The sequence below is a fragment of the Pungitius pungitius genome, chromosome 3 (genome assembly GCF_949316345.1).
Source record: "Pungitius pungitius chromosome 3, fPunPun2.1, whole genome shotgun sequence".
Lineage (NCBI taxonomy): Eukaryota > Metazoa > Chordata > Actinopteri > Perciformes > Gasterosteidae > Pungitius > Pungitius pungitius.
This window is the reverse complement of record NC_084902.1, coordinates 29993256-30020331: the sequence shown is the minus strand read 5'-3', so window position 1 is coordinate 30020331 and position 27076 is coordinate 29993256. Positions and strand designations below refer to the sequence as shown.

The following is a 27076-nucleotide window of genomic DNA, read 5'->3' as shown; positions in this document are numbered from 1 at the left end:
AATGTAGAATAACTACACAATTGTAAAAAGTAAAAAAATGAAACACCTAATATAGAATAAAACTATTGAATACAATAAACTGTAGAATACACATATTATACGGGCGAATGTCAAAAAGTATAATTAAACGAATAAATACTTTATTATACACAAAATCAGATGTGAAGTTAAATAATGTAAATACATCTACTAACATACTGTGAGTACTAAAAGTACCTTTGATCTCTGTGTCGGTGTGAACGGTAACGTTGATAGTAACGGAGCACCGGGGGGGGGGGCGGTGGTGTGTGTTAATCGGTGCAGCAGCTGCAGCAGCCCTCGTGCACAGCGCCCCTCTCTCTCTCTCTCTCTCTCTCTCTCTCTCTCTCTCTCTCTCTCTCTCTCTCTCTCTCTCTCTCTCTCTCTCTCTCTCTCTCTCTCTCTCTCCGGTGCGCCTGCGTGCTACACACACACACACGCGCGCGCCCGCGCGCGCACACACCGATACACCGACCGTCCGCTGCCCGGTCCGGCGGCAGGATCAGAGAGAGAGAGGGACGCACAGCGGGGGACCTGACGGGGACGGGATGTGATGCCGCACGGGATCACGGGAACCTACGAAGAGCGGAGCGGGGACGGTCTCGTCGCACCGGGAGGAGCGGAACACACCCGGTAGCCTGCACGGTTCCGGTCTGATGTGAACCCGCAGCGCTGCACGGGGAGCGACGCCGCATAACGGAGGAGGAGGGAGGATGAATTCGGTAGATGGAGGAGGAGAAGCGGGCCCGGACGGCCAGGCGACGGCAGGTAGGGTGTGTGTGTGCGTGCGTGCGTGCGTGTGCGTGCGTGCGTGTGCATGCATGCGTGTGTGTGTGTGTGTGTGTGTAGTAGGAGCTGCGGTCGCCATGATGCCTCCACCCGCGCCCATTCACTCAGAGAACGTGTGTGTATGGGTGTTTGGGGGGGGGGGGGGGGGGTCCTACCAAGGAGGATTGTGGGAAGGCCTGCTTGGTTATTCGGGTGTGTGTGACGTCATGTGTACTCACATGGAAGCATTACATTCCCTCCAATTGAAGTGTTGGTGTTAATACACCGTTATTGTGATAGAAATACTGCCCTCTGATTGGGCGACAGGCTTCAATTAAAATCATATCAGAGGGGGCCTAATTGAAAAGGTAACCGTGGCAACCGCATTGATGGGAGGCTACTGGCACAAGGTGTAGTAAATCAATTAGTGGATCAGTAACACCTGTTTTTTCATCTGTTAACTTTCAATCATTGTCTAGTGTGAATGAACCTGAGGGCCTTCACTGCTTTAAGATGCTTCCAGAAGCAGGTTGAATTTACTGTGAAACATCTGACTTCTTTTACTTTAAGGTTTGCAAGATTTTACTTTGGAGGTGTTGTTTTGACTCTGAAGGGTTTATTGTGCAATATATTAGTTTAAAGGGTTCATTGAGAAGAGATTTACTTTGAAGGAGCTCGAGAGATTTCACTAACAAGCTGGAGGGGTTTTATTTTGAAGGAATTGGAGGGCTTTTACTGTGGAGGAGCTGGAAGACCTTCATAGTAAAGGTGCAGGTTGATATTGGATTTGTACATTTGCATTTACTTGATGTTCTGGAGGTGTTTATTCACATTACAACAGTCCTGATGTCTTCATTTGAAGCAGACGACATCGTGGCTGAACATATTCATTAGTTTTGGTTACGCAATCTGTGTGATGAGTCCTGACACACTGACAGCGACTTTTCTCCAGGCTTTTCATCTGCAGCTATTTTAGTCTCTTCACTGAATCAGTGTGTGTGTGTGTGTGTGTGTGTGTGTGTGTGTCAGATGGCTTCATCACAATGGAAATCCTTTCTGTATCTGCGAGCTGGTCGTCGTGATTGACAGCTGATCCGGGAGGTCGACGTGCACTATGGAACTTTGGGAAGGACTTTTATTTTGAAACGTCAATCTCCAATCACAAAATTAGTTCTTTAATAACGTAATATTTTTGCTATGCTATTACTCAAGGACATTTACAGTGAAGGATTCTGGGTATTCTGGGGGTGGCTTAAAGACACTGAAGGTGGCAGTTTGGTCTCTACTTTGAATGTAGAGGTATTTTACAAATAACTAAACTACTACAGAGGCCCTGAAAGGCTTTTATTGTGAAGAAACCAAAAAACCTTTACTGTGAAGGAGTGCTTTTACTTTTAGTCAAAAGTTTACGTTTTACTGTGAAACAGCTAAGAATCTTTTATTAAAAAAACAATACAATGATGAATAAGGGATTTATTGCAGTTCTACATGAGATAATAAAACACAAAACATTGTCCTTCTGCCCACTACGTTTCTGGAGTTGTTCTTTGCGCTCTACGTGGAGGTTAATGGCGTGATTTGGATCGGGTCGTCTGCATCAGTCACTTCCGGGTCCGAGGAGACGGGTCGGTATGGGGGGAAGACCCAAGGAGAGAGGAGTCGGCTAGGAGCTAGGGAGCGTTCTCCTTCATCTCCTTCATCTCCTTCTTGTTTGTAGGCGCTCTCCTTCCTCCGAGGGTCACCGGCGCTAACGGGAGCGCTGTAATGTCGCGGCGCTGGATTAGCTTCCTCCCGCTGTGCAGCATGATCTGACTCACATGGGAGGCCCATCTACAGCACACACACACACAGACACACACACACACACACACTGTGGGAGTCTGCCTCATTTCGCTGGACGGATGGAAGGAGTCTGATGTTTATCCTTTAAACTCTTGATGAAAATATGAAATCCTAAAGCGTGGAATAAGTCGTTGTGAGGAAGTGGCGAGAGAGGCTGAAGCCAGGAAGTGAAGCAGGCGTGTGCTGACGCTTGTGTCCCCGTGTTTCTACCCCCGAGGTTCTGGGAAAGCGGAGTGCGTCCGAGCGGTCGACGTGCTGACGGTGCTCAGAGAGAAAGTGGCCTTCGTGTCGGGTAAGACAAACACACACCTGCCCATTTAACCCGGTTCTGGTCCCGCTGTGACCCGGTTTGACCGACTGTGTTCCCCCAGGTGGGCGGGACAAACGTGGCGGACCGATACTGACCTTCCCTGCCAGGACCAATCATGATCGAATAAAACAGGAAGACCTCAGCCGGTTGGTCACCTACCTGGCAACCATACCCTGGTAACGCCCCCCATCTCAGTCCACCTCATCATGACCTCTGCACCTGTATCTCACATGGCCTGCCTCGCTCACCCCCCCCCCCCATCTGCCTGTCTGTCCGTCAGTGAGGACGTGCGAGCGCGTGGCTTCACGGTGGTGGTGGACATGCGCGGCAGCAAGTGGGACAGTGTGAAGCCGGTTCTACGCACGCTGCAGGAGGCGTTTTCCTCCAACATCCACACGGCGCTGCTCATCAAACCCGACACGTTCTGGCAGAAACACAAGACCAACCTGGGCAGCGCCAAGCTCAGCTTCGAGGTACTACTACTTATGAGTAGTACCAGGGAATAACCGCTGTAGTACTGTTGTTCACTGGACAGTTGTACTATTTGCTTGAATCCGTACTGAAGCTCACTGCTAATGCTAACTAAACTACTGTTAATGCTAACTGAACTACTGCTAACGCTAACTGAAGTACTGCTAATGCTAACTGAAGTACTGCCTTTGCTAACTAAACTACTGCTAACTCTAACTGAACTACTGCTAACGCTAACTGAAGTACTGCTAATGCTAACCGGACAAACCCGTGTCCAGACCAGCCTGGTGTCGGTGGAGGGTCTGTCCCGGCTCGTTGACCCCTCCCAGCTGACCTCTGACCTCGGCGGCTCGTTGGAGTACGACCACGTGGAGTGGACCGAGCTGCGTCTGGGCCTGGAGGAGTTCACCGGCGCCGCCACGCAGCTGCTGAGTCAGCTGGAGCAGCTGGAGGCCGGGCTGAACCGCATCCCGGAGCCACAGGACGTGGACGAGGCGCGCAAGTGAGTTAGTGTGGTCACTGAGAGAGTCTTTGTCCATTATGAATAATAATAATAATATAATAACTTCCTGTCTCCAGACTTCTGGAGGAACACGGCCGGCTACGTAACACCATCGCAACGGCACCCGTTGACTCCCTCGAGAGAGAGGGGAGGAGCTTGCTTCAGCGCATGCGCCTAGGCCCCTCCCACAGCGACGCCTCCACCGAAGGAGGTGGCGGCGGTAGCAACGGCAGCTGGTTGTCGGGCGGGGCCGACTTCCAGAGCGTGGCGCCAAAGGTTTCGTCGCTGCTGGACCGCCTGCAAGGGGCCCGTGGTCACCTGCTGCAGAGCTGGAGCGACAGGAAGCTGCACCTGGACCAGGTGCTGCAGCTGCACCTGTTTGAGCAGGACGCCACCAAGGTGGGATTCAGGGTCAGGGGTCACCTGTTCATATGTTCGTCCCTCTTTACTTACCGATACCTGTGATAAGTACTGGTACCTGTGATAAAGTACTCCCCCCCCCCTCCCCAGATGTCGGACTGGATCGCTCACAGTCGGGACCTGTTCCTGCAGACCTTGGCTGCGGTGGGTCAGAACCACCAGCACGCCCTGGACCTCCAGACGCAACACCAGCACTTCACGGCCAACTGCATGGTGAGCTGCTTGTTTGCTTGTTTGTTTGTCGCCGTTGCCGTGACGCCTGCCTAACAGCACTCGTGTGACCCCCCCCAGAATGGCAGCGTGAACGTGGACAGCGTGGTCACCGTGGCAACCAGGCTGGCGGAGGCGGGCCACCACGGGGCGGAGCGCATCGCTGGAGTGTCGCTGCGCCTGCAGGACGACTGGAGGGCGCTGACGGCAGCGCTGGAGGAGCGCAGCAACGCGCTCGCCATGGCAACCAGCTTCCACCAGGGGGCCGAGCAGGTGTCTCACCTCCAACCTTTGTACCCGTTTGTCATTCCACGACCCGCCTGACTGTCCCCACTCACCTGTCTGCCTTTTCTCTTTCTGTCTCTCCGCCAGTTCCTGCTCAGAGTGGAGGGCTGGGTCCAGGTGTGCTCTGAGGGGGCGTTGCCCTCGGCAACAACCGAGCTGGAGGCCGCAACGAAGAAACACCAGGAGCTGAACGAGGAGATCTCTGCTAACTACACGCAGGTCTCTACCATCAGCTGTCTGCCTGCATACCTGTCCTCTGACCGTCGTCTGAACACCTGGCTCTTTCTCTGTGTGCAGGTTAGTGAGAGCGGTAAGGCCTTAATGGACGTGCTCCAGCGTTGCCCAGCAACCGACTCCGACAACCCAACAACCAAGCCGGACCTCACCAATGCAGTACAAGGCATCATGGGAGCTCTGCACCAGGTCATGCAGGTACGGCTCGTGGTGACGTGTCTCACATGGGACCAGCAGACAGGCAGGTGGACTCACGTGAGATTTTTGTCATTTAAAGGGTCACCAAGAGGTGGAGGGGGTGTGGCAGCACCGTAAACTCCGCCTCCATCAGCGCCTGCAACTGTGTGTTTTTCAGCAAGATGTCAGACAGGTACGACGGATCCATATCAGACGCTACACCTTGTATTCAGAGGCCCGTTGCCCCACCTGTCTCTCTCTCTTTCTCCACCTGTCTGTCTCTCAGGTGTTGGACTGGGTGGAGCAGCACGGGGAGGTTTTCCTCAACAAACACAGTGGCGTGGGGAAGTCTCTCCACCGAGCGCGAGCGCTGCAGAAACGCCACGACGACTTCCAGCAGGTCGCACAGGTAAACCCACCTAGACCTGGACTACCTAAACCTCACCTGGACCTGCATGCCCTGAACCCCACCTAGACCTGGACTACCTGAACCCCACCTGGACCTGCATGCCCTGAACCCCACCTAGACCTGGACTACCTGAACCCCACCTAGACCTGCATGACCTGAACCCCACCTGGACCTGGACTACCTGAACCCCACCTGGACCTGAACTACCTAAACCCCACCTGGACTACCTGAACCCCACCTAGACCTGGACTACCTGAACCCCACCTAGACCTTGACTACCTGAACCCCACCTAGACCTGCATGCCCTGAACCCCACCTAGACCTTGACTACCTGAACCCCACCTGAACCCCACCTGGACCTGCATGACCTGAACCACACCTAGACCTGCATGACCTGAACCCCACCTGGACCTGGACTACCTGAACCCCACCTGGACCTGAACTACCTAAACCCCACCTGGACTACCTGAACCCCACCTAGACCTGGACTACCTGAACCCCACCTAGACCTTGACTACCTGAACCCCACCTAGACCTGCATGCCCTGAACCCCACCTAGACCTTGACTACCTGAACCCCACCTGAACCCCACCTGGACCTGGACTACCTGAACAAACTGATGTGTGTGTGTCCCAGAACACCTACACTAATGCAGAGAAGCTTCTGGAAGCAGCCGATCAGCTGGCTCAGTCTGGGGAGTGTGAGGAGGAGGAGATCTACCAGGCAGCCAGAGACCTGGAGCTCCGCATGCAGGTAGACAAATACCCGGGGGGCTTTTATTCTGAAGGGCAGCTACAGGATGTGTCCTCATCATGTGTGTGTGTGTGCAGGCGTTCATTCAGAGAGTTGAGCAGAGGAAGCTGCTGCTGGACCTCGCTGTGTCGTTCTACACACACACCAAGGAGGTAATGCACATGCTATCTCCTCCTCCTCCTGCACCTCCTGCACCTCCTGCACCACCTGCTCTGACAATATGTAACTCTGCTCCTCCTCAGCTCTCGGTGTGGATGGAGGGCCTCCAGAAGCAGCTCTCCTCTGACCTCTGTGTTTGTCCCGACACCGTTGAAGCTCTTCAGGCTTTGATCAGCCAGCAGCAGCAGCAGCAGGCGAATACACAGGTGAGCCCGCTGACCTTTGACCCTGTCGTAACACCCTAACCCCTCCGTGGCCTCTGACCCCACGCCACTAACCCTCACACTAACCCCACCTCTAACCCCTGACCCCGCAGGAAGCTGCAATGAGTGTCATCCGGGAAGGAGAAGACCTCATCCTGCAACTCAGGTACGCACAGAGTGTGGGTGCGTTTAATTCGCCTGTCGGAGAAACTCGGCGCTGGTGTTTGTCCCATCGGTGGACATTTGTTTGTTTTGTAGTTTGAGTTCATCTGATTTTATTTTGTATTCTTCTGCTGGTTGAGAAGGTGCTTTTATTTTAGTTTAGGTTTGATTTATGATTTTTTGTGGAGAACGTATGTTTTGTAGAGCAGGGGGTTTCTATTTTGTAATTTGGTAGCCTCTGTTGAGGGTATGTTTGTTTTGTTGTTTGTGTATTTTTATTGTAGTTTGGGTGTGTTTGATTTCTGCTTTCCTTGGTGGGTGCGTTTGTTTTAACACCAAGCAATGTAATCATTGCAGCGTTGGTTTTCTAGTTTACAAAGTCCAAGTGGCAGGATATCTCTAACCCTTTGAGGTGCGTTTGTTTCAGGCCTCAGGGCAGCTCGTTGGTCCACGTGGAGACGGTGCTGCAGCAGCTGGAGGAGTCCCACGTTCAGCTGGAGGAACTCTTCCACCAGAGGAAGATCCGACTGGACGTCTACCTGCAGCTCCGCATCCTGCAGCAGTGCACCCTGGAGGTACGAGGTCTACTGACCATCAATCAATACGTGGCTCCTCCCCCCCCACGGGCGCCCCACCTGACGTGTGTCATCGTTTCCTAGGTAACGGGGGAAATGGACGCCTGGAAGCAGGACCTTCACAAACAGTCCCAGGACTTCTCCACAGAGAAGCTAACGTCGTCGCGGCTCGCTGACGCTAACCAGGACAAGCTAGTGCTGGGCCAGGCGCGGCTAGCGGAAGCCGGCGCCGACATGCTAACGCTAGCGCAGCAGCGCATCCACAGGTAACCAAGTCAAGTAAAAGAAGGTTAAAAAAAGAAAGGGGGGGGCCACTGCGAGGCATTGATTGAGATTATTCATCTGCAGACACATGGAACGCAGGCTGGCCATGAACAACATGATCTATGAGGTCATCCAGCAAGGTCATGACCTTCAGCAGTACATCGCCGAGGTTCAGGCCTCAGGTAAGTTAAATGGGTTCCCCCGGGGGACGGCTGGGCCCCCCAGTGGTCAACGACGGTCTCGCCTGGAAGTTCTTAGAACACCTGACTGGTCCCAGAAGTGAATTGAGGTCCAACAGGGAATCCTAAGGGGTCCTTGGATGGTTGTGTTGCTCTTTAACTGGACAATTGGTTCTTGTCAGAGTGCTAAAGGTCATTAAAAGTCCTCCAGGAGGTACCAGAAGCCCTCCCCTGCTTCCACTGGTAACTAGGTCACATCAAGTAACTCCCAGTAGTCATTGTGGGAGGGGCAGGGGTGGTTTCCAGTTCCTCCTCCGACGGACCCCACAAGGTCTTTAAGGGGGTCCTTGGTCCATGAGGAGGTTGTACAGAGAGCGCAGTATTTAACGGGGTCACATGGTGGGGGGGGGGGGTATGGGTGGGGGAGGGGGCTTGTTGGTTCACCGTTGGGCTTATTTTAAATAGATTATTTAATAGAATAAAATCCATCAGCACATCTAGTCTGAACGGATCAGCAACACAGAGATGAGAAGGGGGGGTTGGATGAGAGGATAATGGGGGGAGGGGTACAAGGGGGATGGGGTTGCCACGGAAACTGCTCTCTGAAGCGCACAGCTGGTCCCCATGGAAACCAGCGTATTGGATTTGCTCACACACACACACACAACTGTATTACTGTCGTTGTGAGGCCCCTGCCCGTCCCAAATGTCCCCACTGAAGTGATGAAGTGTGTTTGTGTGTCAGGTATCGAGCTGTCGGAGGCGGAGGGCGGGCTCTCTGCCCAGGTGGAGGAGCTGCAGCACCTCCTGCAGGAGAAACAGAAGGAGCAGCAACAGATCGCAGATCATACACACACACACCTGGAGCAGAACCTGCAGCTGAGACACCTGCAGAGCCAGGTGAAGCAGGTAGGAGACACACACACACACACACACACAGCCAGGTGAAGCAGGTAGGAGACACACACACACACAGCCAGGTGAAGCAGGTAGGAGACACACACACACACACAGCCAGGTGAAGCAGGTAGGAGACACACACACACACACACACACACAGCCAGGTGATGCAGGTAGGAGACACACACACACACAGCCAGGTGAAGCAGGTAGGAGACACACACACACACACAGCCAGGTGAAGCAGGTAGGAGACACACACACACACAGCCAGGTGATGCAGGTAGGACACACACACACACACACACAGCCAGGTGATGCAGGTAGGACACACACACACACACACAGCCAGGTGAAGCAGGTAGGAGACACACACACACACAGCCAGGTGATGCAGGTAGGACACACACACACACACACACAGCCAGGTGATGCAGGTAGGAGACACACACACACACAGCCAGGTGATGCAGGTAGGAGACACACACACACACAGCCAGGTGATGCAGGTAGGACACACACACACACACAGCCAGGTGATGCAGGTAGGACACACACACACACAGCCAGGTGATGCAGGTAGGACACACACACACACAGCCAGGTGATGCAGGTAGGACACACACACACACACACACACACAGCCAGGTGATGCAGGTAGGAGACACACACACACACAGCCAGGTGATGCAGGTAGGAGACACACACACACACAGCCAGGTGATGCAGGTAGGACACACACACACACAGCCAGGTGATGCAGGTAGGACACACACACACACAGCCAGGTGATGCAGGTAGGACACACACACACACACACACACAACCAGGTGATGCAGGTAGGAGACACACACACACACAGCCAGGTGATGCAGGTAGGAGACACACACACACACAGCCAGGTGATGCAGGTAGGACACACACACACACACACACAGCCAGGTGAAGCAGGTAGGAGACACACACACACACAGCCAGGTGATGCAGGTAGGACACACACACACACACACACAGCCAGGTGATGCAGGTAGGAGACACACACACACACAGCCAGGTGATGCAGGTAGGACACACACACACACACACACAGCCAGGTGATGCAGGTAGGACACACACACACACAGCCAGGTGAAGCAGGTAGAGACACACACACACACATACACACACACACACCTGTATGACCCGTCTCACCTGTCTGTCCCTCAGGTGCTGGGCTGGATCTCAGAGGGGGAGGTCATGCTGTCGTCTTGCATGCTGAACTCCACCTGTCTGTCAGAAGCCGAGCAGCTGCAGAGGGAACATGAGCGCCTCCAGCAGGCCATCGAGGTAACTGCACCTGAACCCTTGAGCCATGTTTTGAGCACCAGAACAGTTGTTACCACTACACTGCTGTTTGTGTGGATATATTTTTCCACTATTGTTATTTTAATATTTTATTTCTTGAACGTTTTTAACCCGTACGTATAAGTACTGCTTTAGTGGAACAAATGTCCCCTTGAGGGGGTAAATATCTATTTCTCATGGCGGAGGGACTCAATCAACTAGTTGTGATATTTCAACATTTTATTATTCATACTCAATACATAATATTTGTACATTTCAAATGTAGCCAAAAATAGTTTGTGGGAACGTTGTCTCTCGTGGAGACGGACTGATCACAAGTGTCTCTGCAGGCTCTGCTCCACGCCGACTCCCTGCAGAGGACGCACCAGGTGGCCCTGGCGCTGCAGCAGAGGGCGGAGCTTCTGGTCAGGTGAGTCCACCGTCATCTTGTCTATGCCAGGCGTTACCATCACATGGCCTACTCTCATTCGCATGCATGGAGGGTGTTGATCGCAGCATCTGGCTTTTCAGGTCAGGTCACTACGACCCGGATGCAGTGAGGTCCTGTGCCCAGACGGTGGCGCTGCACTGGCAGACTCTGATGCTGAGGATCGAGGACAGACTCAAGCTGGTCAACGCCTCTGCAGCCTTCTACAGGACGTCCCAGCAGGTACCCTAACCCCGGCCGTCTGCCTGTCCCTGCCCCCCGCCCGTCTGCTCGTCTCACCTGCTCCTTGGCCCCGCCCCCCTCTCAGGTGTGCGGCGTGCTGGAGAGCCTGGAGCAGGAGTACCGCAGGGAGGAGGACTGGTGCGGCGGTGGTGAGCGGCAGCCGGAGCTCCTCCTGCCGCTCGTCAGCAAGCACATGGAGCAGAAGGAGGCGTTCCTCAAGGTGATCAATAACCATAACCAACGGATCAATAATGTCTAAGAGTCCAAACTACAGAACAATCCTTATAAACACCTCTCTCTGTTAAAGCTGTTAGACATGCAAGGACAGGGAGCTTGACCCAGCAACAGTAACCAAGGGAGGGGGGCGGGACTTAGCTCTGGCTAGACAGTAATCGTAGTGGTTCTGTTTCCACGGCAACAGGCCTGCACGCTGGCCCGGAGGAACGCCGAGGTCTTCCTCAAGTACATCCACCGCAACAGCGTCACCATGGCGAACATCTCGGGCCACAGCGTGCCGGGGGTCGCCGAGGTCACGGGTCACTCCAGGGTGCCGGAGCAGCAGGTTAAAGGTGAAGAATCGATTATTATTATTATTATTATTTTAACATCCGGTAAACAGCTCTGAGGCCCTGCTCGGTGGATCGGTCCGGTCCACAACTGATCCAGGTGTGGGCGTGTGTGTGTGTGTGTGTATGTGTGTCTGTGCGCGTGTGTGTGTGTGTGTGTGTGTGTGTGTGTCTGTGCGCGTGTGTGCGTGTGCAGGTATCCTCAGCGAGCTGCTCCAGAGGGAGAACCGAGTCCTGCACTTCTGGACCCTGAAGAAGCGTCGGCTGGACCAATGCCAGCAGTACCTGATGTTCCAGAACCACGGACAACAGGTGCAGCGGAAAAACTAGAAAATGAGTCTTTTTGAAGTTTAGAGGATGAAGATTCATTAATGAATTCCTATTTTTTTACATTACATTTAACTGACCCTTTTATCCAAAGCCCTGTCCCTTATTTTTAAGTCTTCATCTGCAAAATGTCAAAAACGTATCAAGTTGTATGTATCATGTAGTTGGATAAAGAAGCTGCATTTCCTGTTTAAGGTCAATAAAATATACAATATAATATTTTAATCTGTTATGAAAGTATGAAACTATAGTTTTCAGATGGATTCGTACTTAAATAAAGGGCCACTTGTAGTACTCGTAGGACGGACCAATTTTAATGATGCATGATGGGATACATGCGCCCTTATGGGTGTGTTTTGTATGGTTTGCAGGCTCTGGATTGGCTGCAGCAGTCAGGTGACCGCTACCTGGCCACGCACACGTCGCCGGGGGCGACGGCGGCGGAGACGCAAGAACTGCTGAACCAACACAGAGAGTTCTGTGTGTCCGCCAAGGTGAGGACATTTACTGAAATACATGTACACATATAATATATATTTGTGTATTCATACCCGTCCTCTCAGCACACCCAGGAGAAGGTCCACCTCCTCATCCAATTGGCTGAGAGCATGCTGGCGAAAGGCCACGCCCACCGAGCCGAGCTCCGCCGCTGCGTCTCCGCGGTGGACAAACGGTACCGCGACTTCACCGCGAGGATGACTCAGTACCGCCACCTGCTGGAGGGGGCGCTGGGAGGCTGCTCCCAGGTACAAGTACTCCGGTCACAGCGCCACTCAGAGTATTCTGTGGGGATTGCAGTATTCCAAGTAGGGGTTAATGTATAGACTACAAAGTACAGCAGTACTACCAGTATTCAGCCTCTAGACTCTATGAAGTACAGTAGTAGTACTACTAGTACCCAGTAGTGTGTTTGCTGAGGCTACGGTGTCCCCGCTAGGACAATAAGGACTTGGAGTTGGAGCTGATCCCCAACAGTCTGTCAGACTCGGACCCCGAGGTCAACCTCGCTGACCCGAGTCACCAGGTCAGCGACGAGAAGCGGCGCTCCGCCCGCAAGAAAGAGTGAGTATTGTTAGTACTATTACTAGTATACAAGTATTGAGGTGGTACCGGCTGTGATAACCTGTGTATTTGTACCTGTAGGTACATCATGGCCGAGCTGCTCCAGACCGAGAGGGTCTACGTCAGAGACCTGCAGGAGTGCATTGAGGTACACACTTGTAGTACTGCAGTACCGCTAGTATGTCAAGCAGTAGTACATAGTACTTTGTTCCTCAACACTAAAATAAATAAAACACTAAAATCAGCGCCCTCTGCTGGCAGAAAACGCAAAAATACACTTTAAACCACCTGAAAACGACAACTCCATATAATAATAACAACAGAGTACTACTTTGTAATAAGTAGTAGTTCCTCGCGGTAATACTTGTACCTCGTGCAGACGTACATGTGGGAGATGACAAGTGGCTCCGAGGACATCCCACCTGGTCTCAGGACCAAGGACGACATCGTGTTCGGTAACATCCAGGACATCTACGAGTTCCACAACAGGTACTAGTACATCACCTAGTGTATTAGTACACAAACAGGACATCTACGAGTTCCACAACAGGTACTAGTACATCACCTAGTGTATTAGTACACAAACAGGACATCTACGAGTTCCACAACAGGTACTAGTACACAAACAGGACATCTACGAGTTCCACAACAGGTACTAGTACACAAACAGGACATCTACGAGTTGCACAACAGGTACTAGTACATCACCTAGTGTATTAGTACACAAACAGGACATCTACGAGTTCCACAACAGGTACTAGTACATCATCTGGTGTATTAGTACACAAACAGGACATCTACGAGTTCCACAACAGGTACTAGTACATCACCTAGTGTATTAGTACACAAACAGGACATCTACGAGTTCCACAACAGGTACTAGTACATCACCTAGTGTATTAGTATACAAACAGGACATCTACGAGTTCCACAACAGGTACTAGTACATCACCTAGTGTATTAGTACACAAACAGGACATCTACGAGTTCCACAACAGGTACTAGTACATCACCTAGTGTATTAGTACACAAACAGGACATCTACGAGTTGCACAACAGGTACTAGTACATCACCTAGTGTATTAGTACACAAACAGGACATCTACGAGTTGCACAACAGGTACTAGTACACCACCTGGTGTATTAGTACACAAACAGGACATCTACGAGTTCAGGAATATATATTTTATAATGTACTGCAGTTCCACAGATATTGCATATTTGCATGTATCCAAAAAATGTAAAGTAGACATAGTATACGTATTTGTACTCTGCCCTTTGCAGTATTTTCCTGAAGGAGTTAGAAAACTACGAACAGCTCCCTGAAGACGTGGGACACTGCTTCGTTACCTGGGTAACCGCTTTGTTTGTCTCTCGTGTCAAATGAAGGACGTGTAAAAGTACTTCAAAGGGAGAACTAGTAATACTAGTAAATGCCGTGTTTGTACCTTCAGGCGGATAAGTTCCACATGTACGTCACGTACTGCAGAAACAAACCTGACTCCAGCCTCCTGATCCAGCAGCACGGCGTCGGCTTCTTTGAGGTCTGTTCAACCACAAAATGACCCACAACGTGTACTGCATTACTAAATATACCACGAAATATACTATTGTTGTTGTGTAACACCTCAGGAGGTCCAGAGGAGACACGGACTCACCAACTCCGTCTCCTCGGCTCTGATCAAACCCGTCCAGAGGATCACCAAGTACCAGCTGCTGCTCAAGGTAACTGTACTCAAGTATTCAGGAGTATTCAGTATCACAACTTTTACAAGAATAAAAGTCTCCCGTTTCATGTGTGACGTTTATCAGAAAAGAAAAATGGCAAACAACTTGTTTTGTTTTTATTTATTAAATAAAAGCTGCAAAAATGAGAAATACAAAACAATTCTCTCTATGTAGAGATGTATCGTTATATTCAAAAATCCAAATGTGTTTTATAGCATTTATATAGCAAAATACTTCTATTGAATACTATCCGTATGTGATGTTTTAGTGTTAATGGGGCCGTGTGTTTCCAGGAGCTGTTGGCCTGCTGCGAGGAGGGAAAAGGAGAAATCAAAGAAGGGCTGGACGTGATGCTCAGTGTCCCGAAGAGAGCCAACGACGCTATGCATGTTAGCATGCTGGAAGGTAACAGATCCAAGCCGTTTTATTGTGAAGGAGCGAGGGTGGGGGCTTTTATTTAGAAGGAACCGGAGAAAAACATTTGACATTCTTTCATTGTTTCTATTGTTATGTTTGGATGGGGGGCTTTTATTTTGAAGAAAAGAGCTGGAAGTGCATGACGGTTTTGTTATGTTGTGAACATCTGGAGATGTTTCTGATGATGTCACCTGTCAGGTCTGGAGGAGGGTCTGGAGGTGCAGGGTGAGCTCCTCCTCCAGGACTCCTTCTTGGTTTGGGAGCCCAAGTCCCTGATCAGGAAGGGGCGGGACCGGCACCTCTTCCTGTTCGAGCTGTCACTCATCTTCAGCAAGGAGATCAAGGACTCGTCTGGGCGAGCCAAATATCTCTACAAGAGCAGACTGAGGGTAGAACATCTGCTCCTTACCTTCTCATCAACTAGGATTCATTTACAACTATTATTAATACACGATTACAAAAATACTTTAGTATATAATATGTAAGTTATTAAGAAAATATATGTACGCTATTTGGATCAAATATTTGGGCTATTGAAAGCACATTTTATCAAATTTGACCAAATATTGAAAGTATTAAAAAATATATATATTTTGTCCACTCTTCTAAAAAATACATTTAGGCCATAAAACGTGGTTTGTGGGAGTAAATGTATTTTATTTGAGAAGAAAACCAAGGAAATAGCTCCTGAATAGTGTGAAAGCCGCCCAGCAGGTCGTCTATGGACGTCCACCCGTCTCACTCGCCCTGTCTCCCCCCCCCCCCGCCTGTCGCCCTCTCAGACCTCGGAGCTCGGGGTGACGGAGCACATCGAGGGGGACCCCTGTAAGTTCGCTCTGTGGGTTGGACGGACGCCGACGTCCGACAACAAGACCGTGTTGAAGGTGTGTTCCGATCCAACAAGCCGCCCCCCCCCCCCCCAGCCGTGACCTCACCTCCCTGTGGCCACCCCCTCCCCCGCAGGCGGCCTCGCTGGAGCTGAAGCAGGAATGGGTCCGCAGCATCCGACAGGTGATCCAGGAGAGGCGGGGCCACTTGCGCGGGGCTCTGAGGGAGCCCATCCCCCTCCCCAAGACCCCCAACCCCACCCTGGGGCGCCAGCGCAGCATCAGCCGCAGGTCAGACACACGGTAAACGCACCCCCCCTCACTGTCGGCTCTGACCTCTGACCCCGGAGGATCAGGAAGCGACGCTTCAGCCGATCCTCACGTTCATCTCTGCGTTCCTATTGGTCGGCTGTCGATGTGCATAATGACGCTTGATGGTCCCTCAGGGAGACCAGCGAGGACGCAGACAGCCTGGGAGACGCCAGCAGTCAGCCGGACACCGTCTCCATCGCCTCCAGGACGTCCCAGAACACCGCAGACAGCGACAAGGTAACGCACGCACACACGCACACACACACACACACAGAGGGGCGTGGCCCACAGACTGATGACATCACCGCTGCTGCAGCTGCTTTGGGTGTTTTCTTCTTGTCGCTCGTCAGACTCTCACTTCTTGTTCTGCTCTTCCTCACGAGGTACGTTTCATTTGTTCTACCTGCTGTTGAGTTATGGAGGCGGGGGGGGGGGGGGGGGGGGGGCTTGGTGATGTGACCTCTGACCTCTTAGTTAGTTTAGAGAAGCTTGTTGCACTAAACTTTCTCTGGAAAACCTGTTTTAAAAATGCAACAAAAAAAATATGAGTATTTATTGTTAGTGTTGCTAATGATTACTTCCACTAGCAATCAATATGGTGATTATTTTCTTGATTGTGTGTTTGAAAATAATGATAAACAATTTTTAAACATTTTTTGTCAGATAAATTTGATATGGAGATTTCCTGCTTTTCTCATTTTATTTCATATTTCAAAACTCTGCAACTTTTAATACAATTAGATAATTAAAGGCCATTTAAATCTGAATTATTATTATTAAGATTGTACACTTTCAACCTAAATAGGAATTAATGAAACATAAGTAAATTTACTTAATATCTACTGCACTACGTGTATCTAATACTTGTTTGATTACTATACTACTGCTCTACCCAGAAGTACACTAAATATTTGATATTGTCTCCACATTAACAAACTACTACATTCAAATATTCTTACTTCTAGTTACTCCTCATAACTCACTTCTTACCCTTTGCATGTAGTACTTTCCCTTCACTAAACGAGTAGAAGTACACGTACAAATACTCATGTTGGAGTGAAAGTACTTGTGTTTGTGTCGTCTGGGCTCACATCTGCACTCCATTAGGACGGGGAACACCCGAGTACTCCCAGTGGACTCTGTGAGGGCGTGTGTGTTTTCCACACCAGCTGGAGCCCGTATGCTGAGTCAACACATACACTGGGTGTGTCACATGGTGTCCTCTAGCCGCCCTGTGATTGGTCTGGTGGAGAACGTACATTGGTCGAATTCTTTAAATAATTGGATCACATTTGTGATATCGATAATAAACAGTAGTTACCCCGTCTCACCCGTCTACCTGCCTGTCTGTCTGCTTTTCTGTCTCTCCAGCTGTCGGGGGGGTGCGAGTTAGTGGTGGTTCTGTTGGACTTTGCCGCCGGTGGACCGGGAGAGCTTGGCGTCCGCTGCGGTCAGACGGTGGAGCTGGTGGAGCGCTCAGCCGAACGGCCCGGGTGGTGTCTGGCCAGGACGACGGATCAAACCACCCAGCAGGTAACGAATCAAACGCCCCAAAATGTGACGAGTCAACTTTCACAGAAAATAAAGAAATAATCCCACAAATCCAAAATCAAACGGTCCCCACAGGAAAAAGACCAAGGTTACAGGACGTAAAGACTTTTGTCTCCTGTAGGATTCTTTGATTTAGTTTATTTAGTAAACTTTGGTAATGTGGTTTCTGTTTCCCTGCAGGAGGGTTTACTGCCCATGAGCGCCCTCTGTCTGTCACACTCCCACAGTGCAGCCGACATGGAGGGCCTCATCCCGCCCTCCACCACCACCTCCTCCTCCTCCTCTTCTTCTACGAGCACCACCACCTCCTCCTTCAACTCCTCCTCCACCATCACCACCAACTCCTTTTCCAACTCCTCAACTAATGCAGTGAGGGGTGAGTACAGCACGTTCCCTTCTTCCTATGTCACTTCCTGTTTAAACAGAGGGAAATTTAAACATCCTCACGGTGTTGTCGAGACTTCCCACTTCCTGTCTGTCTTTCTCCGTCTGCGAAATATTTAGATTCCAGCTTATGAAACATTAAAACTCCCTTTGTTTCATATGACCTGCTGCTTTAAAGAGACAGTACGTCTCAAAAAGCATCTGATGCCCTCAGCTTCTAACTCCAATGTCCCAACACTAAATGTCCCCACAATCCATCTTCATGTTCATATTCCGTAATCCGGTTCCACGAGCTGTCTCACAGAGACACACAGTCCAGAGGTGGGACAGTTTCAAAGACATTGACCTGAAGGACTCAACAAGGAATCTGCACATCAACATCCAGACCTGTGTGTCTTAGTGTGTGTGTGTCTGTCTGTGTGTGTCTTAGTGTGTGTGTGTCTGTCTGTGTGTGTCTGTCTGTGTGTGTGTCTTAGTGTGTGTGTGTCTGTCTGTGTGTGTGTCTTAGTGTGTGTGTGTCTTAGTGTGTGTGTGTCTTAGTGTGTGTGTGTCTGTCTGTGTGTGTCTGTCTGTGTGTGTGTCTTAGTGTGTGTGTGTCTGTCTGTGTGTGTCTTAGTGTGTGTGTGTCTTAGTGTGTGTCTGTCTGTGTGTGTCTTAGTGTGTGTGTGTCTTAGTGTGTGTCTGTCTGTGTGTGTCTTAGTGTGTGTGTGTCTTAGTGTCTTATTCAGAAAGAAAAAAAATTCTCGGCTGCAGTTTAAAAACAAAAAATATTGTCAGGTCGTCTCTTCTGTTAATTTAAGATTCCTAAATAAGTTATTTTCACTTCATGTATTATTTCACTTATTTATATCACACATATTCATTTACTTTATTTACATATTGTATATTTAACTGACATTGTTAACACCACCATAATCATTTACTTTTTAGATTTAATTTTTCTTAATTTAATTTGCCCCTATTCAGTCTGTTTTGCACGTACTTTGCTTTTTGGGAAACGCCCACCTTCCTCTAGCCCCGCCCTCGTGTTAAGCCCCGCCCACCCCACCGTTCTGGCTGGAGTTTCATGTAGCTCTTTGGAGGGGGACAAACACCTCTGTCTGTCTCTCTGTCCTTCTTCTTGTTACGTTTATTCCTCCGTATGGATTGAGCCGAAGCATGCGGCGGGGCAGAGGTGCATGCTGGGATTGTTCTCCGGTTTGGGGATGGATTGTGGGAAAGGACGACCGAGGTGGGTTTTTAATGTGAGAGAGACGAGTGTTTGAGAGGAAACTAGAGTGTGTGTCAATGAGTGACAGCGCTAGGTGACTCTGTGTCAACCTGTCTGTCCCTCTGTGTGTCCCTTTGTGTCTCCCTGTCTCTGTGTCTCCCTGTCCCTCTGTGTGTCCCTTTGTGTCTCCCTGTCCCTCTGTGTGTCCCTTTGTGTCTCCCTGTCTCTGTGTCTCCCTGTCCCTCTGTGTGTCCCTTTGTGTCTCCCTGTCTCTGTGTCTCCCTGTCCCTCTGTGTGTCCCTTTGTGTCTCCCTGTGTCTCCCTGTCCCTCTGTGTGTCCCTTTGTGTCTCCCTGTCCCTCTGTGTGTCCCTTTGTGTCTCCCTGTCTCTGTGTCTCCCTGTCCCTCTGTGTGTCCCTTTGTGTCTCCCTGTCCCTCTGTGTCTCCCTGTCCCTCTGTGGGACAGACAGTTAGTTGACAGAACGCTGTGTCTTTGCAGGTCCTGCGTTGGGACGTCTCGGTCACACGTGACACAGTTTTCAGTCCACTGGAGGTCCGACCTTCAGTGGAAACTGTCTCACTGCGTCTTTAATGATTTACTTACAGGGTACAAGTACTAATACAAATACTATTGGGAGTAGAACCATGAGACCTGTTGTGGCCTCTTTTAGACATTTAAAGAGTTTATTTTAGTCCTAATTTGAATACGGTTCAAATGAATAAAATTGGCTAAATTCAAACAAATATTTTGAGAAGGATGTTAAAATAACATTGTTGTCAGTCATGTGTGTAAATCACCCATCATTAATAAATTGCTACTTTTACACTTTTAACATTTTAATGAACGTAAAAAACAACAAATACATGTTTTCATTTCTATCCTATTAAAGTTGCATTATGAGACACTTTTTAATGTATTCTGTATTTTTATTAATATTGTTTGTATTTGTATTTATTTGTTTGTGTGAACATTTCCTCTCATATTAACTCTTTATTCATGATCTGTGTCCTAATGAAGACAAATATCTTTATAATATAATTAATATATTTATTCTAACCTGCAGATTCCAGCCTGTTCGTATCCGACGGACTCCAGACGTCCGGCCAAAGTGAGACCCCCCCCCCACCCCCGACACTCAAATGTACGACCCTGCTGACCCACCTTGAACTCACCGCGGTGCCTTTGCTTTTCACCGTCTCAGGTGCCGCCTGCCCTGCGGCCTTCGGAGTGGGCGGAGCTCCGGCTGGCGCCGCCGGCTCGCCGGGTCCCAAACGCAGCGGCTCCGGAACCGGGAACACGCTGAAGGTAACAAGTGTAGTACTGGTTACAGTACTGGAGTACTACAGTAGTACTGTGGAGGAACACCTGGATGAATCGTGTCGTTCGCTGCAGCGCTGGCTGACCAGTCCCGTCCGGCGGCTGAGTCAGGGCAAGGCCGATGGACAGAAGAAACCTCCAATCAGAGCCAGGAGGCGGGACAACAGGGCGGAGCTGACCACGCCCCTCACCGGCAACTTGCAGACGGTAAATCAACACACACACACGCACGCACACACACACACACACACACAGCGAGGACGGACAGTAAAGGTGTTTGTCGGAGCAGAAGGCGAGGAAGGAGGAGGCGGGGCAAAGTGGAGGGGAGGAGGAGCCAGAGGAGGAAAACCACACCCCTTTGCCTCCACCCATGCAGATCATCAAAGACCCAAACAACCCCGAGGTGAACATCTGTTTCGCTTACTTCTAACAGATATAATAGTCAACTCGTGCTTTTCTCGTATGGTCACATGACTCTTTGTGTTTGTCCTCCTCAGGCTCTGGACTCGGATCAAGGCTCCAACGAGTCGGACACGGAGACGAGGGACAAAGCTCTGCGAGGACGAATGTGAGACGCATTAAGACAAACCACCCAACGTGAAGAGAAACGGGGCCTAAAGCGTCTTTGTGTTCTTCAGGTTCGTGGTGAACGAGATGATCCAGTCGGAGAAGGACTACGTGAAGGACCTGGCCGTGATCGTGGAGGTGAGCTCCAGCGTCCCACCACACCTTTAAATGCGCTCTATAGACGCTTTATGTCAACATGACCCGTGTGTCTCAGGGCTTCATGTCCAGGCTGGAGGTCCGAGGGATCCCGGAGGACATGAGAGGAAAAGACAAGATGGTCTTTGGAAACATCCAGCAGATCTACGACTGGCACCGCGAGTACGAGCAGCAGTAACGTGACGGGGTAAAGTCCACGTCGATGTACCCATGAGACCTGCTGAGTGTGTGTTGGTGCTTTCAGCTTCTTCCTGGTGGAGCTGGAGAGATGTTCTCAGAACCACGAGCTGCTGGCCGACCTCTTCATCAGACACGTGGGTTCCTCGTCTCCTTCAAGTAGTACTGCATGCTTCTTTACTGGGGTTTATAATACGTGTACACAAAGTATAAATATATATTAAAGTAGTACTGCGTGTTTTGTTGATGAAGGAATATACTAAGAAGTACACTATTTATACGGTACAGCACAGTATCTGGGTGAATTCACTTCATGCAGGTTAGTACTAGTATTGTGTATAAATACACACAGTACATTGTGTTTGGGTACCATTTTAATTCATGTGGAGATCTGTTTGGTTAAAGGAAGGTGCAAATTGGTAAAACGGTTGATGTTTCTGGTTTTAAGGTTTTTCACCTGTAAGCTGCTGTAAGCTGCAAATATCTGGGCTGCCAAGAGAAAAAACGGAATAAAAAAGAAAGGAGGATAAAGATCAAAGTGGCCTGGTTATTGAGTGGAACCCAGTTTAACATTCAGGAATGGTTACCGTCCGATCAAGTGCGGGTTAAGCACAGCGAAGTTGGAGTTACACTTGACAGTACAAATAAATATAAATAATACAAACAAATACTTGTTTGTGCTGCAGGAGCGCCGCCTCCACATGTACGTCGTCTACTGTCAGAACAAACCGAGGTCAGAGGTCATCGTCATCGAGTATGACAACTTCTTTGAGGTAACCGCCTGTCCACCTGTCTGTGTGTCTGTCCACCTGTCTGTGTGTCTGTCCACCTGTCTGTGTGTCTGTCCACCTGTCTGTGTGTCTGACCACCTGTCTGTGTGTCTGCAGGACATCCAGCATGAGATCAGCTGCAGGATGTCGATCAGTGATTATCTGATCAAACCCATCCAGAGAATCACCAAGTACCAGCTGCTGCTGAAGGTCTGTGAGGTCCTTCTGACGTCATACTGTACACACGATATACTATATAGATATGTATATATACACAGATGTGTGTATAAGTACACAGAGAACATTCTTTATAAGTCTACGGTTTCTTTCAGGATTTCCTCAAGTATTCGTCCAAAGCAGGACTCGACTGTGACGAGCTGGAGGTAAATCATCTACAACTTTAAACTACTGCTTGGAGTAACATGACACTGGTGATACTAAACGTGTGTGTGTGTGTGTGTGTGTGTGTGTGTGCAGAAAGCGGTGAAGCTGATGTCGTTGGTGCCGAAGCGTTGTAACGACATGATGAACTTGGGTCGCCTTCAGGGCTACGAGGTAAAAAGCCGTCGTTTCTGGTCTGCTAGCATGTGGCTAGCACGTTAGCAGCAGCTCTCTGATAACCACGTTGGCTTCCTGCTCAGGGCAAGCTGACGTCTCAGGGCAAGCTGCTGCAGCAGGAGACCTTCTGCGTGGGCGAGCAGGACGGCGGCGTTCTGTCTCGCAGCAAAGAGCGCCGAGTCTTCCTCTTCGAGCAGATCGTCATCTTCAGCGAGCTGCTGCGCAAAGGCTCCAACAACCCGGGCTACCAGTTCAAGAACAGCATCAAGGTGGGGCCGGGTTGCCGTGGTGATCGTTGGGCGGGCGGTAACCGGGGGTGACCGCGGCTTGTGTCTGTGTGCGAGCAGGTGAGCTACCTGGCGATGCAGGACGGCGTGGACGGGGAACCCTGCAAGTTCGTCCTGTGGTCTCGGGGCTCGGCCGAGCGCTTCACGCTGCAGGCGCCGTCCGCCAGCGTCAAGGACACCTGGGTGGAGACCATCGGCTCCCTGCTGGACGCGCAGAACAACTTCCTGTCAGGTGAGAACCGTCAGCCTCACAAAACCATCCTCCAGCCCCCATAACGGGGGGGAGGGGGGGAGGGGGTCAACTTGTCTCTAAACTCCACAGCGCTTCAGTCCCCCATCGAGTACCAGAGGAAGGAGGGCGGGATCTCGGTGACGCGGCCTCTGTCAGCGGGGCTGCCGCCCCTGGCCCCGCCCACGGCCAATGGCCACGCCCCCCCACCACCTCCGGACGGCGAGCAGGAAGACCAGGTTTGGATTCCCTTCACTGCACCTGAGTCGTAAAGTTCGGATGTTTTGATGCTGACCCCCCCCCCTCCCCTTCAGGAGCTGGTTCTGGTGCAGCAGGACTTCGTGGCGGTCCGGGAGGACGAGATCTCCGTGTTCTGCGGCGAGAAGGTTCAGATCCTGGCGTCCAATCAGCAGGGCCAGAGTCTGGTGTACCGGCCGGCCAACAGCGACTCGCCGGCCGCCGAGGGCTGGGTGGCCCGCGGGGCGCTGGGGACGCACTGACGCACCGCGGCAGGGCCGGTCGCAGGGCATGCTGGGAAATACTGTTATGGCGGCGAGAGGTGGGGCCTCAAGGTGGAGATAACTTAAGCGGCGTGACATCATCCTCGCTGTTTACTCAGAAAGTTCAGACCAAATTGTGAAAGTTAGAAATTGAAAACAACAACTAATAATTAAACTTTGCAATGAGCAGCAGGGACTTTGTGCTCCTCCCACCGAGTGCTTCAACAACCAAGTACACCTCCGTCCTCATCCAATCAGACGTCCAGTTCACTGCCCCGCCCCCCGACAGCAAATCAATGACGTCACAAATTGTCTCCAATGTGATGTCATTGGGAGGAAGGCCATGTGACCGCGTTATCATCGCCGACGACAACAAACTGTGATTCCAGGAAACAAGACAATATAAAAAATATAAATACATGAAAGAAGAATTAAAGCCTCCTGGTAGAAAAGGTGACAAAGTCCCGTCAGCCAATCAGAAGGGAGCTCTCTGCTGTTAATAGTGTGTATAAACAGACTGAGGACACACACACACACACACTCCACACACACTGCTATGGTGATGAAGATTATCTATGTTGATTATGATAATTAAGAATAATAGAAGCTGTTTTTCAAATCAAATCGAAAAAAGACAAATGTTTGTCATATTGTTTCTATGTGTGTGTGTGTGAGAAAGAATGTGTGCGTGTGTTAGTGGCGACGTTGTGTGCGTGTTTTTCCACTGGACAAGTGGTGTCCCGGTGTAGCGTTGCCATGACAACCCGCTGTGTTTGCAGCGACACCAGTTTGTTTTGTCTCTTTAGCTAACCAGAGCTGCCGCCTTCCCTCGCTCCCTTCCCTTGCTCCCTTCCCTCGCTCCCTTCCCTTGCCCCCCTGCTCTGGTTAGTTTGGGTATTATGCATTCTTTGTTCCTGTACATAGACCAGACCTCCGACTGCAACACAAAAACAGTTTCTACACAATGCTCTCTACCCGTCTCCCTCTCTCTCTCTACCCGTCTCCCTCTCTCTACCCGTCTCTCTCTCTCTACCCGTCTCTCTCTCTCTCTACCCGTCTGTCTGTCTCTGTCTAACTCTGGGCTTCTCCGGTGCCATTCTGGGACAACACCCCGGTCCTTAAGGAGCCTTGCGGCCCGTCGAGTGCACTAGGGAGGGCTGTAGGTGGGAAGTGGTGCACTATGAAGGTGCATGGAGCCAATGAAAGGAGCTTTAGGCAGAATGCTGCCTTCAAGGGCAGCCGGCAGTGGTGGTGTTTTTGAGAATCCGAGCTGCGTTCAAAGACAACAAACACTGGTTGTTGTGCGTCTCAGCGGGTTAGAATGAGGAGATGTTTGATTAATATATGTTATTATTTTGTGGGAAGTTAAGGCAGGAGAAACCATCTCTCCAACCAGGAGGAGAATCTCAACTGCAGAAATCCTTCCAATCTGTCCACTCCCTGAAACACTTTTATTCTATATAATACTTGTAAATCATGTAAAACAGCAAAAGAAAAAAAGCATGAATTGCCAATTTATTTACAAGCAAAAAGAGAAAGTCCAGACTTTAACCTGCTGAGATGAAACAACGTGGTGAACAAAGTAAATGTCATTAAACACATTTCTGCGTAACGTTTATTCTAGTGTGTGCTGCTCTTATCTATCAATGAGGCGAATGACGCTACCTTTGTTTCCTCTTCCAGAAACGTCAGTGTTGTGATTGAGAATGAAACAACAGCAAAGGAAAGTTACTTCCACGGGGTCCAATGTGTTTAAGGTCACAACGAGGGAACTTGGAGTGCACAAGAACCGGGTGGAAGGTGGTGCACTGCCAGGACACAGCTAGTGGTGTAAAGAGGAAAGGAGTGCATTATGAAGAGTTCAAGGAAGGTCGTGCACTAAGGAGGGTGTAGGGAGCAAGGTAGTGCACTAAGGAGGGTGTAGGGAGCAAGGTAGTGCACTAAGGAGGGTGTAGGGATTAAGGTAGTGCACTAAGGAGGGTGTAGGGATTAAGGTAGTGCACTAATGAGGGTGTAGGGTCTGAAGGTAGTGCACTAAGGAGGGTGTAGGGATCAAGGTAGTGCACTAAGGAGGGTGTAGGGATCAAGGTAGTGCACTAAGGAGGGTGTAGGGATCAAGGTAGTGCACTAAGGAGGGTGTAGGGTCTGAAGGTAGTGCACTAAGGAGGGTGTAGGGTCTGAAGGTAGTGCACTAAGGAGGGTGTAGGGATCAAGGTAGTGCACTAATGAGGGTGTAGGGTCTGAAGGTAGTGCACTAAGGAGGGTGTAGGGATCAAGGTAGTGCACTAAGGAGGGTGTAGGGATCAAGGTAGTGCACTAAGGAGGGTGTAGGGTCTGAAGGTAGTGCACTAAGGAGGGTGTAGGGATCAAGGTAGTGCACTAAGGAGGGTGTAGGGATCAAGGTAGTGCACTAAGGAGGGTGTAGGGATCAAGGTAGTGCACTAAGGAGGGTGTAGGGAGCAAGGTAGTGCACTAAGGAGGGTGTAGGGATCAAGGTAGTGCACTAAGGAGGGTGTAGGGAGCAAGGTAGTGCACTAAGGTGGGTGTAGGGAGCAAGGTAGTGCACTAAGGAGGGTGTAGGGAGCAAGGTAGTGCACTAAGGAGGGTGTAGGGAGCAAGGTAGTGCACTAAGGAGGGTGTAGGGATCAAGGTAGTGCACTAAGGAGGGTGTAGGGTCTGAATGTAGTGCACTAAGGAGGGTGTAGGGATCAAGGTAGTGCACTAAGGAGGGTGTAGGGAGCAAGGTAGTGCACTAAGGAGGGTGTAGGGAGCAAGGTAGTGCACTAAGGAGGGTGTAGGGATCAAGGTAGTGCACTAAGGAGGGTGTAGGGATCAAGGTAGTGCACTAAGGAGGGTGTAGGGATCAAGGTAGTGCACTAAGGAGGGTGTAGGGATCAAGGTAATGCACTAAGGAGGGTGTAGGGTCTGAAGGTAGTGCACTAAGGAGGGTGTAGGGTCTGAAGGTAGTGCACTAAGGAGGGTGTAGGGAGCAAGGTAGTGCACTAAGGAGGGTGTAGGGATTAAGGTAATGCACTAAGGAGGGTGTAGGGTCTGAAGGTAGTGCACTAAGGAGGGTGTAGGGAGCAAGGTAGTGCACTAAGGAGGGTGTAGGGATTAAGGTAGTGCACTAATGAGGGTGTAGGGTCTGAAGGTAGTGCACTAAGGAGGGTGTAGGGATTAAGGTAGTGCACTAATGAGGGTGTAGGGTCTGAAGGTAGTGCACTAAGGAGGGTGTAGGGATCAAGGTAGTGCACTAAGGAGGGTGTAGGGATCAAGGTAGTGCACTAAGGAGGGTGTA

At 50.4% G+C, this 27076-nt stretch overlaps 1 protein-coding gene across 3 annotated transcripts; it reads left to right on the top strand.

The window, feature by feature from the left end:
- Positions 1-432: 432 nt before the first annotated feature.
- Positions 433-25826, top strand: LOC119219400 (kalirin-like). Of its 3 annotated transcripts, XR_009955950.1 has the most exons (58): positions 433-786; positions 2846-2920; positions 3000-3114; positions 3219-3411; positions 3688-3911; positions 3989-4310; positions 4422-4544; positions 4623-4814; positions 4914-5045; positions 5124-5258; positions 5338-5430; positions 5524-5646; positions 6283-6399; positions 6477-6551; positions 6642-6764; positions 6875-6927; positions 7351-7498; positions 7583-7764; positions 7847-7944; positions 8686-8849; positions 10047-10166; positions 10514-10593; positions 10695-10833; positions 10919-11053; positions 11255-11402; positions 11596-11711; positions 12098-12220; positions 12290-12472; positions 12664-12788; positions 12870-12936; positions 13168-13277; positions 14073-14142; positions 14243-14332; positions 14421-14513; positions 14810-14921; positions 15132-15322; positions 15716-15817; positions 15897-16063; positions 16207-16309; positions 17444-17605; positions 17804-17999; positions 20281-20325; positions 20419-20522; positions 20610-20741; positions 20824-20937; positions 21032-21102; positions 21173-21239; positions 21316-21419; positions 21502-21571; positions 22121-22207; positions 22322-22414; positions 22537-22587; positions 22682-22759; positions 22846-23031; positions 23110-23281; positions 23372-23517; positions 23593-25679; positions 25773-25826. XR_009955950.1 is itself a non-coding variant. In XM_037474595.2 (57 exons), the coding sequence occupies exons 1-57, from the start codon at positions 732-734 to the stop codon at positions 23776-23778; spliced, it is 7080 nt and encodes a 2359-aa protein (XP_037330492.2). In that variant the 5' UTR covers positions 433-731; the 3' UTR covers positions 23779-25761. The 3 variants fall into 3 exon arrangements, 2 of the variants coding, with proteins under 2 accessions (XP_037330492.2, XP_037330500.2); XM_037474595.2 differs by lacking the exon at positions 25773-25826 and having other exon boundaries at positions 23593-25761; XM_037474603.2 differs by lacking the exon at positions 25773-25826 and having other exon boundaries at positions 434-786; positions 15897-16051; positions 23593-25761.
- The last annotated feature ends 1250 nt before the right edge of the window (positions 25827-27076 follow it).

Bases quoted from the DNA above. Each gene is read 5' to 3' on its own strand.
- LOC119219400 (XM_037474595.2), top strand. From the start codon at position 732: ATGAATTCGGTAGATGGAGGAGGAGAAGCGGGCCCGGACGGCCAGGCG. The intron at 11,712-12,097 runs GTGCAGCGGAAA...TATGGTTTGCAG, and splicing joins TCCAGAACCACGGACAACAG to GCTCTGGATTGGCTGCAGCA. The intron at 16,064-16,206 runs GTAAACGCACCC...ATGGTCCCTCAG, and splicing joins AGCCGCAGGTCAGACACACG to GGAGACCAGCGAGGACGCAG.